Genomic DNA, 15848 nt, shown 5'->3' on the forward strand with positions numbered 1-15848 from the left:
TTTTTTAAAATCCAAGTATTAATTTTAAGGAAACAGCAGAAAGATTTTAAGCAATATACTGACATATTCTGGAAGATACTCACGTTCTAAGTCCAGCGTTTTCCAACACCAATTCCTCCAGCCGATTGGACCTACTCACCACCCTCAGTATCTGTTCACAGACATCAGTGGACTGTAACAGAAAGCATTCTTTGACCACGTCACGAAGTCTAAGGGCAACCTCACTTTGCTGTGACAAACCCACACAGACGCCAAGTTCCAATTAAATGAGCCATTTATTCGTGCACTCGTTCACGCAACAAAACCTGACCGTCTATTCCCACGCACCGTCACATTCGAGGTCCAGGGGATTCAATGATATAAAGGACAAAAAGTTGCTACCTTTCAGAGTGTACCATCCAGCAGGGCAATCAGACAAGAACACAGACAATTACGACAGACTAATTAAAAGGCCACTTGAGGGGCCCCTGGGTGGCTCAGTCGGTTGAGCGTCCCGACTCTTCGGCTCCGGTCACGATCTCCGGTTTGTGAGTTCGAGCCCCATGTCAGGCTCTATGCTGACAGCTCACTTGGAGCCTGGAGCCTGCTTCGGGTTCTGTGTCTCCCTCTCTCTCTGTCCCTCCCCCACTCATGCCTGCTCACTCGCTCGCTCTCTCTCTCTCTCTCTCGCAAAAAAAAATACATAAATGAACATTTAAAAATTTTTTTTAAATAAATACATTAATTAATTAATTCAAATAAAATAAAATGCCATTTTAGTTGTGCTGGGGCCACTCAGAGGCGCATCCCAATTTGGGGACAACCAAAAGTAATTCCCAAAGAAAGTGATCTCCAGAAAGGATAACAGAAGACTGTGTGGAGGCCATGATGGTAACAACATGATGTTCCCTTTACTGAGCTCTTGTCTCGTGCTAGGCCCTGAGCTAACCCTTTATGTGTGTGTCATTATAAAACTGTTAAGTATCATTATTCCCTTTTTACAGATAAGAAAGTTAAGGTTTAAAGGCGTCATGTCCTTTAAAAGGGTGGCCGAATGAGCACTTGATAAATGTTTACTATTACGATGTTCCCACTAGCGTTCTCTACAATAAAGGGGGACACAACCCAATGAGAGTTTAGCAAATACTCCCTCGTGGAAATAAACACTAGATTGTTTTAAATTATGTAGTTGTGTTATGTATTTCTGTCAAAATATTTTAAGTGCTCGGATAGAACATTAAATGAAATGCGGACTTATTGTGAAATGTCTAATAAAGATCGCAACCACTGAAACGGCTAATGTGAGTAGCACAGGGCTTGAAGGTGTCATGAAAAAATGAACAGTTGTGTCCTGGCTGCAGAATTGTACCACATTTTTTTTCTTTTAAATTTTCATATGCTAATGTTTTTATATTTGTTTATGTTTAAGGCAGCTCCCGACTTTAAAATTATTTATACGCTAAAAAGTGATTTTTAAAATCTCCTTACAAGTTAGGGTCTATTTAGGGCGCCTGGGTGGCTCAGTCGGTTAAGCGTCCGACTTCGGCTCAGGTCACGATCTTACAGTCCGTGAGTTCGAGCCCCGCGTCGGGCTCTGGGCTGACAGCTCAGAGCCTGGAGCCTGCTTCACATTCTGTGTCTCCCTCTCTCTCTGACCCTCCCCGTTCATGCTCTGTCTCTCTCGGTCTCAAAAATAAATAAACATTAAAAAAAATTAAAAAAAAAACAAGTTAGGGTCTATTTAAATCCCTTATGATGAAAGAAAGAAAGAAAGAAAGAAAGAAAGAAAGAAAGAAGGAAGGAAAGAAAGAAAGAAAGAAAGAAAGAAAGAAAGAAAGAAACAGAGAAAAAGAGAAAAGGGAAGGGAGGGAAGGAGAGGGAGAGAGAGAAAGAGAGAGAGGGAGGGAGGAAGGAAGGAGGGAGTTCTATGTGCTGTGGCATACTATAATCAAAGCAGTTTCTTCACCTCAAATATCACACAAATTTACAATTCTTTGATTTATCAGATCATATATATCCAAATGGATTAAGCATCACTAGAACAGTCTGAAATATAACAAAACTCACTAGTGAGCACCCTTTAGAAAACCCCACTTGGAAACACGCAAGTCCCACAGCATCTGAGGCATTTATAATTCTTATGTGGTGTTTGAATCCATTCTGTCGACAATGTTACTTTCACATGGTCCCCGAGTTACTGATGTGTCCCACAGATTGACAAAGGAAGAGGAAAACTAATTCCCATTGACCGAATGCCTGCAATTTGCATTATGCTGACGGTGGTGATTTTCAAAATGGTGGCCCCCCTGATCAATGTAATTCTGTATCTCACCATATACAACCAGGTGAACAGATCTTACTTTGTGTTGGCATGATAAAACGTGATTGCTTCGACAATGTTTTTGCAGGAATTATCCTAATTTCCAAAAAACAATCTATGGTATCATTACCTTTCCAGGGCGACCTCACGAAGCATCCAGAAAAGCAATTTCCCAAAGCAGAGCTTTCATTTACCCATTGGGCATAATTACTGTAATAAAAATTTATTACAGAAAATGTGCAAAAAGTATGCCCAACTTTTCTTTAGAATGCCAGTAGGGGAGAGGCATAACAAGTCATTTACGTCTACGTTAATGTTGTTACTTTTTACTAAGTGCCAAGTACGTGAAAAGAATTGTTTTCTATACTAAGAATATATGGGATGAAGTTTTTAAAGCGATATGCACATACACCCAAACATAGATGGCAAGTAACATGTGACCATACTGCCGTGCTCCCCAGGCGTCAACTGTCTGTTCAACCCTATGTTCACCGGTTTAGGGAGACAAAATTCTTAACAAATTAAGACAATGCCTCTCCAAGAGCTTGCATTTAGTTAAAACTCGAAAGTATACAGTAAGGGGCGCCTGGGTGGCTCAGTCAGTTAAGCGTCTGACTCTTGATTTCAGCCTAGGTCATGATCTCACAGTGGTGGGATCGAGCCCCACGTGGGGCTCCATGCTGAGCACAGAGCCTGCTGAAGATTCTCTCTTTCTCTCCCTCCCTCTCTTTCAAAAAAAAAAAAAAAGTATATAATAAAAACTAGGGGAATTGCTGTCGGGAACAATGGAACTAATGAGAAATAAAAGGCATATGGAATTTTTATATCTAAAAGGAACTACGTACAACTGGCCCAACCACGCCATCTTTAAAAGATTTTAAAAGACCCCATGATGCTCGCCGACTTGCCTAAATTACAAAATCAGGCCTTGAGCAAGACCGCCAATCTACTGCGGTTTTAATCAGTGGAGAATATGAGACAGGAACTTGGTCCTAATCGCAAATTTGGCTTATTAAAAAAAAAAATCCCTCCATCCTCCTGTTTAACTTAGGGAGAGGGATTACGACTAGAGTCATAAGATGAGCAGAAAGCGAATGTGACCTGTTTCTCTTGTGGTGCCCTCACATAACGGGCTTTTAGTGAGCCAGGAGCAATCTTAACAACCCAGAGAATGTATACAACTTGAGAGAAAGTCACTCTTTTTTGCCAAGCATTTCCCGTTTTAAAAAGCCCAGGGGTTGGGGCGCCTGGATGTCTCGGTCGGTTGAGCGTCCGGCTCAGGTCATGATCTCGTAGTTCATGAGTTCGAGCCCCACGTCGGGCTCTGTGCTGACAGCTCAGAGCCTGGAGCCTGCTTCGGATTCTGTGTCTCCCTCTCTCTCTGCCCCTCCTCCACTCATGCTCTGTCTCTCTCTCAAAAATTTAAAAAAAAAAAAAATTAAAAAGAAATGAAATAAAATAAAATAAAATAAAAAGTCCAGCGGCGCTTGGGTGGTTCAGTGGGGTAAGCGTCCAGCTTCGGCTCAGGTCACGATCTCACGGTTCGTGAGGTCAAGCCCCACATCGGGCTCCGTGCTGGCGGTGTGGAGCCTGCTTGGTATTCTAGCTCTCTCCTCTCTCTCTGCCCCTTCTCCACTCACGCTTTCTCTCTTTCTCACAAAATAAATAAACTTAAAAAAAAAAGTCCAAAGAAAGTGGAATACTGTCGTGTCCCCCAATAAGCCACATATTAGAAAATGTTCTGAGACTGCATATGGCAAGACCCATCAAAGGGGCAAGTGTCCGTTCTTTTTAACTTCGGGTGAAAACTCATGAAGAATTGCCATTCCTTTTGAAGACGGAAGGCTGATATCCCCAAGACCACTTTTCGTTTTAAAATACCGAATGTTAAAAATATACACGTGTGTTTTTGCGCTTCAATCTTCGCTAACGGAAAAGCCGTAAAGGGCAGCCCTCGCCTCCCTTCGCCATCCTTCCTTTCACCCCAGCACACCGGGGAGAAATCGTGACAGAAGGGCAGCACCACTGGCCGGGACACATCCCTCTAACAGCGGGCTGGGACGAGTTCCCAAAGTGGGTCTGCATCAGCTCCTCGGAGCTCTCCTGTGCCCCATTCACCAACTTACAGGAATGTTTTAATGAGCCAGGTGAACTGACTTGGTAGAGAAGCATTGCTCTCACTGATCCCACAATCCCTGAACTAATCTGCTTCTCATTTCCCGATCGGCTCCCCTCACCGGTCTGTCACGGCCGTTGGCTCGGTCCTACAAATGGTCCCCATCCCAGCAAGCAGCAAGCAGCAAGCAGCAAGCAAGGAGAGGCTTCTGTCCCCCAGATCTGACCCTCCATCATGGCCTCTGGTCTGTTCCCTGGGAGTTCACCTGCCCCCGCCCCCACCATCCCCAGCTCCATCACCACTGACCTCAGAAACTCCCCCTGTTTAGCTGATACAGTTTCCAGAATTCACAGCCCCACACTCGTTCATTTCTCAGCCTCTTCGCTAGTCTGTGACAGCAGTAACAACAGTTAACAGTTAAAAAATGCCTGCAATAGGTCAGGTACTGTGTTCACATTTCTGTCCACATTATTTACTCCTCTGAATAATCTGCAAATTAGCTATACATGTATGGCTACGCCCATTCATTCGTGGTCCAACCTAATTTGACATCTGTTCATTAAATCAATTTTTATGGAATAGCTATTAGGAGCCATATACTCTGATAAGCTCTGGATAGAGACAAATGAGACACGAGGTCCAAATAACTCTCAATAATAGGTACGCAGGAAGCTGAGGCCCTGGAACGTCCAGTGACTTAGCTAAGGTCACATGGCCTTGTCATGAGTCAGAATCTGAGACCCAGGTCTGTTTCCCAGCCCACACTCTTTCTCTACCACGCCGGCTCCCCATGGACCCCAAATGAGTTCAGCCCAAGCTCGTGCTAATAATGCCTTTCAGCCCCTCACTCCCCAGGAAATTCAGAGAACAAGGCAGCCTGTCCACCAGCAAATCTCAACCCTCCACTTTCTACAGACCCACGTCTCAATCAAAATCCTACCTCTTCACTATGAAAATCTTAAGCCCCCAGTTTCCGCGCTCCCTGAAGGCCGGAGGCTTGAAGGTAAGAGTCGCCGATAAAACAACCTGTACATGACTTCCTGTCCTAAAATGAAGTAGCAGAAAGCTAACCGGTGGATAAGCCTCTGTCCACACGGCTGCTTTGAACGTGCAGACAATCCCCAATAGGGCGTCTTTTTCCACTGGTAAAAGAGACCGAAAATGTGGCTCCCACATACCTTCTGAAAACCAACACTGCCCTTTGATTTCGTTTCCCTTACATATAAATCTGCCCCAGAGCTCATCCAGAAAATTAATGTTAACGACCATAACTCAACCAGACCAACTCAACCTGGTAACGTTTCCCCAAATTCTTAGGAAGGGAGGCTTCGTGGAGACGGAAGGCAGGATAGACACGTAAAATCTGCTGTTGGCAGCCGTGCAGACGTAACTTTGTTTTTGCCGACAGAATGAGTGTGTGTGCTGAAGGCTACGCTACATTGTGTCTTTCTGTTCATTATCTAAAATTGCCTGAAGCAGCTGAAAACGTTGAGGAGGTACTTCTCCAGAGCATCTCACACGACAAACTGGGTGCAGCGGCATGCAGATCATTCACGGGAAAAATATCTGCTCAAGAAAGAAGCATGTGCGCAGCTCGGCAGATCAGTAGGAAAACAAATGTGTTTCTGAAAACGATCGGGCTTTTGAAACTCAGCGCAGCTAAGCGACCTTTGCAAGAGCTCCACTTTCTTACCAGTTTCAGATCCTTGGAAGACAACTTCGTGAACCACTGGTTGTACTCCAGAGCAGCAATGATGGGTATCAGGTCCCTAGAGGCAGAAATAACAAGACACGTGAAAGCACTTTTAGGACAGCCATATTGGCACTTGACTTTCAACCTGTGACATCCAAGTTTACTTGTTCGTTTCTATCATTCACAAGCACAGCCTCCAGCTGCAACGACTTCCACTGCTAGACAACGGTTAAAGTCTGCAGGACAGATCTTCACGTCTGTAAGCAGAATTCCTAAAGACTGGCGTTAAATCACTTCGAGGGACTTTGATGGCTGTATCCGGAGGAAAAGAGACCTGTACAGTGTGTGCTCAGAGACCTTCCTTGCTCTAAGAGAAACTGTACGTCTAGTTCTCTATTAGCAAGTCTCTACCTTTAACCATCAAGAATGTCACATACAGTTCACCTCTGACCAATATGGCTTCGAACTGCATGGATTTATTTAATAAAAAAAATACAGTATTCTAAAGGTATCTTCTCTTCTTTATGACTTCCTTAATAACATTTTCTTTCCTCTAGCTTACTTTATGATAAGAACATATAATACATACACAAAATATGTGTTAAATACTTAGGTTATTGATAAGGCTGTCGGTCAACACTAAGCTATTAGTGCTTAAGCTCTGGGGGAGTCGAAAGCTTGCGATTTTCTACTGCGTGGGAGAATCGGTGCCCCAGCCCCCACTCTCCCACCACTGTTAAGAGTCAATAGAACTCTCCAGGTGAGTTTATAATGCAAGCAAGGACACTGTCTAGCCTTGTGGATAATAAGTGACCCTGAATGGATCCCCGAGGCTTAGCAAGCATCCTACAACCATTTGGAACTTTCCCGTAGTTCCTGATGCTGATGACACACATGAGACAGCCCAGGTGCATTTTTGTCTCATGCTTCCCACAAACTCTTCAGCCACTGAAGGAACTATGTGCTTCAGAGAGCCACCTGCATCGTGTTTTTCCAGCTTGATCTCTCCTACAACATGCCCCTAACTCATGCACAAGCCAAGAAGCAGACAATTCACTACTCATCAAACACACCATACAATTTCACGGTCGGAAGCATCTTTCAGTGCTGTGTTCACCTAGGAAAATCCCTGCACCCTTCGACGCATATATCACACATCTCCTGTCTGGGCTCCCCTGGGCCACCCCGGCCAGCACCCTGTCCGCATCTCTATTTAGCATTAATTTTATTCTGCCTCGGAGTCATTTTATTCTGCCTCTGTATTCAACATTTGTTGCCCACCACCCCCAGGCTGTAAGTTCTCTGAAAACCAACTCTCTCTCTTCCAGTTTCAGCCAGACCATAATCAGTGTCATCCTCCTGGCGTGACACCTGGCAAACACTCAAACTGTTGCTGAAACGGAAAAGAAAGGCAGAAGGTGGAGAGAGTGGCAAAATCCACATTATTTCATAGCCTCTGCGTACCGGGCCCTGTGGCAGGCACACTACTCAGGCTATCTCATTTAAGCACACGTCTGGCTTCATCAGACATGCTTTAAAAAGGAGGGGCGCCTGGGTAGGGCTCAGTCAGTTGAACATCTGACTTCCACTGAGGTCGTGATCTCACAGTTCATGGGTTTGAGCCTCACGTCGGGCTCTGCGCCGACAGCTAGGAGCCTGGAGCCTGCTTTGGATTCTGGGTCTCCCCCTCTCTCTCTGCCCCTCCTGAGCTTGCTTGCTTGCTTGCTCTCTCTCTCTCTCTCTAATTAAAAAAAAATAAATAATAAAGGAGACACAAGTCCCTGCAGGTAGGCGAGAGAAACAATGCAAAAAAAAAAAAAAAAATACTCTCAGTCACATGGTTCCATATGCCATCTGTCCAACCGAAGAGCCTCTTTATCAATTTTTGCTTAAGTTTCAGATTTAAAACCATGAACAGCAACCCTTCCCATAGGTCTTCACTCCCGTCCCTGCTCCCCACGGACCGCGTGCCAGAGTCAACGCCATTTGCTCCCCCTGTGATCTGGGGACAGTCGCTTCTCTGACGGCAAATGCCGGCTTATCACACACTTGGTTCAGGGGTTCTCCCTGTACTTCTCCATTCAGGAGCCACGGCGGCTCCTTCTCATCTTATTTCCTTGTGTGGATTTAATGTCAAGCAGACTTGACACTTCAGAACCTCTTTATTGTGTGTGCTAGTCTGTCACTTGATTTGAAGGACAGCTGGCTTTTGTCATAACGAAGTCGTTTTCAGGAACCGAAGAGCACATCATTTATAGAAGCAGGTTTTACGTTGTCACAGGGGGCAGGACAGCATCAGCTCTAAAAGGACATGCAAAAATCCTGAAAAGGCAGACTGAAGTCCACAAGCGAAGGGAGAAGAATCCAGGCGGAGGAAATGGTCGACAGAGCAAGGTACGGCTTAGTCAGAGATTTTAGATCCGACATCAAAAGCATGATCCACAAAAGGAAAAATTGATAAATTGGACTTCACCTGGTAAAGTGGAAAAATCAGTTTTTCCTTGGCAAATATTTGCAAATCACGTTTCTAACGAAGAACTTGATATCAGAATGTATAAAGAAGTTAATGATAAGAAACAACCGAGTTTTTAAAAATAAGCAAAAGAGGCGAGCCTGGGTGGCTCAGTCAGTTAAGCGTCCGACTTCCGCTCAGGTCATGATCTCGCGGTTTTGTGGGTTCGAGCCCCGCGTCGGGCTCTGTGCTGATGGCTCGGAGCCTGGAGCCTGTTTCAGATTCTGTGTCTCCCTCTCTCTGCCCCTCCCCCACTCATGCTCTGTCTCTGACTCTCAAAAATAATAATTTTAAAAAGTTAAAAATAAGCAAAAGATCTAAACAGATACTTCACCAAAGAAGATATATCAATGGCAAAGACGTACATAAAAAGATGTCTGAAATTATTAACCATTAAAGAAATGCAATTTAAAGCCAAAACAAGATGCCACTCCAAACTTAGTGAATCGCTAAAATTGAAAACGAAAAAATGCCAAGCGCCTGGAACCTCATACGTTGCTGATGGGAATCCGAATGGCATACTTGGTGTGGAAAACAGTCTGACAGTGTCTATGATATTCAATACACACTGACCATAAGATCCAGCAACCTCAATCCTAGATACTCAACCAAGAGAAATAAAAACATGTACTTCCACAAAAACTTATATGTTACTGTTTATAATGACTGTATCCATAATGGTCAGACACTGGAGACAACATGGGTATCTTCCACCAATGCTGGGGGACTTCCAAGGTGAGGTAAGAAAAGGCAATAATATGGCATCTGCTTACTTCCTTCTCCTGATAGGTTCACCCATGGAATCCGGCCGCCCTGCTCTGAGAAAGGCCAGGCCACGTGGAAGTGTCCCAGCAGACAGCCAGCAGCAACTACCAGACCCGTGAATAAGGAAGCCTTCAAGATGGTTCCAGACCCAGCCCATATCTGACTGTAACAGCTGGAAAGAGCCCAAGCAAAAACCACCTAGCAGAGCCTAATCAAGCCCAGAGCTGTGACAGACAATTAACAAGGGATGGCTCTTGCTGTAGTCCATTACGTTTGGAATGGTTCGTATATAGCAACACATAACCAGAACACTTAGTATCTAGAAATAAGGCTTGAAAGCGAAGGGAACATGACTGTTGACAGGGTGACCATTACAAAGCTTTTAAGCAGAGAAATGTTTCAGGAAGTTAACAATTTCAGCAATGTAGGCAGGATGTATCAGAGGAAGGTAACAATTTTCATTATGCAGGCAAGACATACTGGAGAGAGGAGAGAAGCCTGAGGCAGAAAGCAGGTACAGAGGCTAGCTAGAACAAGAGCCAAGGCAAAATAATATTTTTTTCCGAAATTGATTAAAGACTTAATACAACCCCAGGGGCGCCTGGGTGGCTCAGTCGGTTGAGCGGCCGACTTCGGCTCAGGTCATGATCTCACGTTGGTGAGTTCGAGCCCCGCATCAGGCTCTGTGCTGACAGCTCAGAGCCTGAAGCCTGCTTCAGACTCTGTGTCTCCCTCTCTCTCTGCCCCTCCCCCGCTCATGCTTTGTCTCACTCTGTTTCTCAAAAATAAGTAAATGTAAAAAAAAAAAAAATTTAAAAATTTAAAAAAAAAAAAAAGACTTAATACAACCCTAAATGAAACATGCACACTTTTGTAACGCAACTACAAAGAAACACAAGGACTGTTAGAATAACTGTTCCATCAGGTAAGGTAGGAGTGCAGGGGGAACCGTGATTGAAAATTGACTTATTAAAGTCTTCTTCGAAGAGGCAATAGACTGTTTCTCGACCTCAAGGGCGGACACAGTGGTTGACTTTACCATTATTTGCATTCTGGTACACGGAACGGCAAACTTTTCTCTAAGTAAACAACTGTAAGAATGGCCTTAACAGCATTACTCAACCTAGTCATTAAGCTAACCCAAATATCCAATTAACCGTAGAATGGATAACTTGTAGAATGGTCACACATCAGAATACAAAACGGAAGCAAAAGTAAATAAACTATAGCTCCATACAACACTATGTAAAACCTCAATTTCTCAGGTCCAAAGCTTCTCTCAACCTGCCTGGACCGTGCAGAGAATGGGGAGCTTCAAGTCTAAGAAGCAAGCATCCAGGAACCACTTCAGCAAACACAGAGAAAAGTCAAGGTCTGAACTGAGTGACACTCGGGATTCCTAGAATCGGTCACTCTCAGAACATCTAAGCCGTCGGGACAGCCACAACAGAGGCCAAGGCTCCAGGAGACTCAGTCTACATATGACGATCTATCACCAATAATGATCAAAACTGGTACATTTCACCTCGACAGAAAAATACACAAGACAAGATGTAAATAATTTCATTCCCGAGAGTTCATTTTCCTGGATGGCTTTCTCAGAACATAGTAATAAGCAATCAGATAAGCAAACAGGATAACTCCTGATTCACGCGGGCCTCCCAACCCCTGTGCCGGTAACACCTCACTGCCGAGAGCTCCCTGGACCTTCCCCGGTGGGGTCTGTGCCAGTCAGAACCAACCCTTCCTCGTGTTTTCACTAAGGCACCCCGGGGGTTACACTACATGATGTAGAAAGGTTTCCAAACACCAATGCTTGTCATCTCAACTGATTTTCTCGTGGTGACAGCTTTTTACTATCAGTCCATGGCATGGATTCTGCCTCCCAATGTGTTTTGCCTTGATCTCCTAAGACACTCTTAACTGCCACTTGACTCTGATCTGAAAAGTATGGTCACCCTTGAAGAGTTACAGCAGTTTAGGTAACGCTCCCCTGAGTCTTGGTAACATGGGAACATAATATTCTCTTGTCATTTCCACAGGACATTTCTACTGCTTCCTGAAAATGGGAACAAAGACATCTTAAGACTCCAAACCCTGAGAAGGAAGATCCAATGTTAATACCCTTTAGAGTCACATAGCAGAATCTTTTCCTACACTCTGTTGAAGACAGAGGAGACAATTAACATTCCCTAAACTTTTCCCTGCTATAAATGTATTGCACGTAGAGTTGTTCGTTGCTGTGGTGGTTGTTAATCCAGCCGTGGGCTGGGGTTTGTAATACAAATTGAGATCCTTAGTTCTCATCTCAGTTGGCAACTCTGAATGATCCAAACCTTCCCTTAAAACTCAAATGTACCTAGGGGCGCCTAGGTGGCTCAGTCGGTTGAGTGTCCGACTTCGGCTCGGGTCATGATTTCACTGTTTGTGGGTTCGAGCCCCTGTCGGGCTCTGTGCTGACAGCTCAGAGCCTGGAGCTGCTTGGGGTTCTATGTCTCCCTGTCTCTCCGCCCCTCCCCTGCTCACACTCTGTTTCTCTTTCAAAAATAAAGAATTAAAAAAAAAAAAAAGCAAAACACAAACATACCAAGTGTTTCACTTATTTCCAGAAAAGAAAAAACATGCCATGATAAAACTGAAAATAAGGGCAGCATCACAGAAAAGATCATGAACTGGGATGAGTTAAGATGGTGGAATAGTAAGGGTACCCTGAGCTTGTCCCTAAAACACAGCTAGATCAGCATCAAACCATTTTGAACACGTAGGAAATCGATCTGAAGATTAACAGAACAATCTGCATAATCTCAGGGACAGAACGTGGCAGCTTCTCTGAACAAGGACACCAAAACACACCTCAGATCTAGCTTCCTTACCTAATTTCTTTAATTGTTAATTTTTTGATTTCATTCTATTATTATAGCTGTTGTTTTTTCTTCCTCCAAAATGACAAGAGGGAGGAATTTGCCTCAAAAGAAAGAAGAGGAAATAAATGAAGGCCAGGGATTTAATCAATGCAGATATGAGTAAGATGTCTGAACTAGATTTTAAAACAAGGATTATAAGGATACTAGCTGGGCTTGAAAAAAGCATAGAAGACACCAGAGAATCCCTTTCTGCAGAGATAAAAGAACTAAAATCTAGTCAGGCCAAAATTACAAATGCTATAACCAAGTTTCAAACCCAAATGGAGGCCATAAAAACAAGGGTGGATGAGGCAGAAGAGGGAATCAATGATATCTAGAAGATGAAATTATGGAAAATAATAAGGCTGAAAAGAAGAAGGAAACAAAGGTAACAGATCACAAAGGCAAACTTAGGGAACTCGGTGATTTATTAAAACATAATAACATTCGTATCATAGGGGTTCCAGAAGATGAAGAGAGAGAGAAGGGGGCAGAAGGTTTATGTGAGCAAATTATAGCTGAAAACTCCCCTTATCTAGGAAGGACACAGACATCAAAATCCAAGAAGCACAGAGAACTCCCATTAAATTCACCAAAAGCGAGCCATCGCCAAGACATATCATAGTCAAATTCACGAAACACACAGAAAAAGGAAGAATTCTGAAAGTGGCAAGGGGGAAAAGAAGTCCCTAACCTACAAGGGAAGACAGATCAGGTTCACAGCAGATCTGTCCACAGACACTTGGCAGGCCAGAAAGGGATGGCAGGATATATTCAATGTGCTGAATAGGAAAAACATGCAGCCAAGAATACTCTATCCAGCTAGATTGTATACAAAACAGAAGGAGAGATAGTTTCCCAGGCAAAGAAAAAACTGAAGGAGTTTGTGACCACTAAACCAGCCCTACATGAAATTTTAAGGGAGACTCTTTGAGTGCAAAGAAAAAAAAAAAAAGACCAAAAGCAACAAAGACTAGAAAGGACCAGAGAGTATCACCAGAAACGCCAACTCGAAGGCAAAACAATGGCACTGAATTCATATCTTTTACAATAATCACTCTGAATATAAGTGGACTAAATGCTCCAATCAAAAGACACAGGGTATCAAAATGGATAAAAACACAAGATCCATCTATATGCTGCCTACAAGAGATTCATTTTAGATCTAAAGACACCTGCAAATGGAAAGTGAGAGGATGGAGAACTGTCTATCATGCTAATGGACACCAAAAGAAAGCCAGAGTAGCCAAATTGTATCAGACAAACTAGACTTTGAAACAAACGCTATCGGGGCACCTGGGTGGCTCAGTCAGTTAAGTGTCCACCTTCAGCTCAGGTCATGATCTCACAGTTCATGAGTTCAAGGTCGACACTGGGCACGCTGCCGTAAGCACAGAGCCCACTTCGGATCCTCTGTCCCCCTCTCTCTCTGCCCCTCCCCCCCACGCTCGCTGGCGCGCACTCTCTGTCAAATAAACATTAAAACAAAGACTGTAACAAGAGATGAAGAAGGGCATTATATCATAATTAAGAAGTCTGTTGATCAAGAATATCTACCAATTGTAAATATATATGCCCCCAATATGGAACCACTCAAATATAAAAGGAGGCGGATAGGGGATGGGCTAGATGGTGATGGGTATTAAGGAGGGCACTTGTTGGGATGAGCACTGGGTATTTGCTGTAAGTGATGATCACTGAAGTCTACCCCTGAAACCAATATTGCACTGCATGTTAACTAAAATTTAAAGAAAAGGAATGAAAAGAAAAGAGAAAAAAGAAAAAAGAAAAGATCATGAACTAGCCTCTGGAAATGCAAAATTTTCTGTAATGTAGGGATTTTGTGTGTCTCTTTTCCTTTCAATTAAGAAAACTGGCCACTTTATATGGTTGTTCATTTTAAAAGGAGTCTTTTTAAAGTCGTCAAGAATCTTCAAACTACTCTACGGTGAACCCAGGGCGGTACACCCGTAGGATTTTAGATCCAAGACTCCAAACCCTTCCCATCACATTCAACCAGCCACTTATTTGGAAAGCCAACAATCACATGTTTCCTGAAGCAATTCCTCAAATAACGACAGCACTCTTGTTGTTTTGGATGTTAAAAATAAACTAATAGTGGGGGAGGGGGCTATTTCAAAAAGTTAAAATGCAAAAGCAAACAAGTTGGCAAGTGATTCAGGGTCTAAGTCACTTGCCTTAGTCACAGAGCCCATCTGACCCAGACCGGAACCCACGCGTACGGAATTGTTCACAGACATTTTGAAAAGGAAAACAGAAGCCAGCGCTGTTCTTCATACCTGATTTCACACTCCAAACAGCATTTCTTCCTTTTGAAATGAGAGCGAGAATAAAGAGAGACAGCCTAGATTAGGAAAGAATTACACCAATGCCCTCGGGACAACCTTGACAAACATTAACCCACACGCAAAACTCTTCTGGAAGCATCAGGCTCAAGATTGTCACTCTGATGAGTAAGAAATATGAAAACACAAACACACGAGTCTGAAGGGAATGAGCTGCCAGCTGGGCTCTCATGAGCCAGGTTTAAACTCAATGATGCATGTCATTGAGCCTTTAGAGGATTGACGAGATTAGCTCGTCTTGCAAATCTACCGGGAGCAAGAAAAAAAAAAAAAAAAAATCGATGTATCCAAAGCGGTATATTCTCTTCGCCTCGGCACCACTCCCCCTCCACCCCATCATTCCCGCCCCTGCAAATTACAGTGTAATTACACTTTTTAACATGTCGGCTCACAGACCTTGGAGAGGTCCCGTGAGAAATGCGCAGCAAAGCCTTTTCCAGCTATGCCTCTTTTTGGCCCATCGGTATCTAAAGCAGCGCACGCTTCAAGAAAATACTTAAATAAAATTTTGGAAGCTATAGAGAACAAGTGGGTGGGCATTTCCCCAAGTACAATGCTTCCTAACTGCTCTTCTCCAGGGAGGAACTGGATGGCTCTAGCATGCACACGGTCATCCCCAGACGTGAATGCTGACCCCTCATTCAGTTCTGATACAGCCTTTTAGCTAGTCAGTTTTCCGTGACAGCATTCAAGTTGCTTGCGATCTACCTTGAAGCTCCGGGACAGACCCTCAAGACTTAAGGCAGGTGGCTGAAGATGCACATGTGTGGAGGCAGGTCCCCAGGGAAGACAAAAGAGCACACTGGAGGCTTCATAAGCGGCCTCAGGACGACGTCCACGTTTCCCCATTTCTCAGTTCCTGAGGCCGTGTGCTATAAGGGTCACGGTGTCCTAACAATGGGTATGTCTCTGCAGGAGAGCAGATCCCGGGCAAATGAGAGGGGAGAGGACATTAGGAGGGTGTGTCTGATGAGAATGATGACAGGGGCACTGCCCAGTCCCTAGACCTGCATCCTCTCAATCTATCTCCCCGGTATATTCTCTTCGATGAGAATTATCGATGGGGAGCACACGCATGCAGACTGTTTCCTCCGTGCCTGTGCTCCACGTGAGAAAAGCCGCCCAAACCACGTGTAGTCTCCCTGTTATCAGACCTGCAACATTAACACCAATGCCCCACGCATGACCCAAACC

The 15848-nt window shown here is 44.0% G+C and overlaps 1 protein-coding gene across 2 annotated transcripts in view; it reads right to left on the reverse strand.

The window, feature by feature from the left end:
• CARMIL1 (capping protein regulator and myosin 1 linker 1) overlaps nt 1-15848 on the reverse strand; it is a 310903-nt gene that overhangs the window by 147456 nt on the left and 147599 nt on the right. For both annotated transcript variants that reach the window (XM_047858089.1, XM_047858088.1), the window contains exons 9-10: nt 6109-6184; nt 84-172 (exon numbers count right to left, since the gene is read on the reverse strand). In XM_047858089.1, the coding sequence (XP_047714045.1) occupies nt 84-172; nt 6109-6184 (165 nt within the window). The remainder of the gene's footprint in view (nt 1-83; nt 173-6108; nt 6185-15848) is intronic.

This window comes from Prionailurus viverrinus, chromosome B2 (assembly GCF_022837055.1).
Source record: "Prionailurus viverrinus isolate Anna chromosome B2, UM_Priviv_1.0, whole genome shotgun sequence".
NCBI lineage: Eukaryota > Metazoa > Chordata > Mammalia > Carnivora > Felidae > Prionailurus > Prionailurus viverrinus.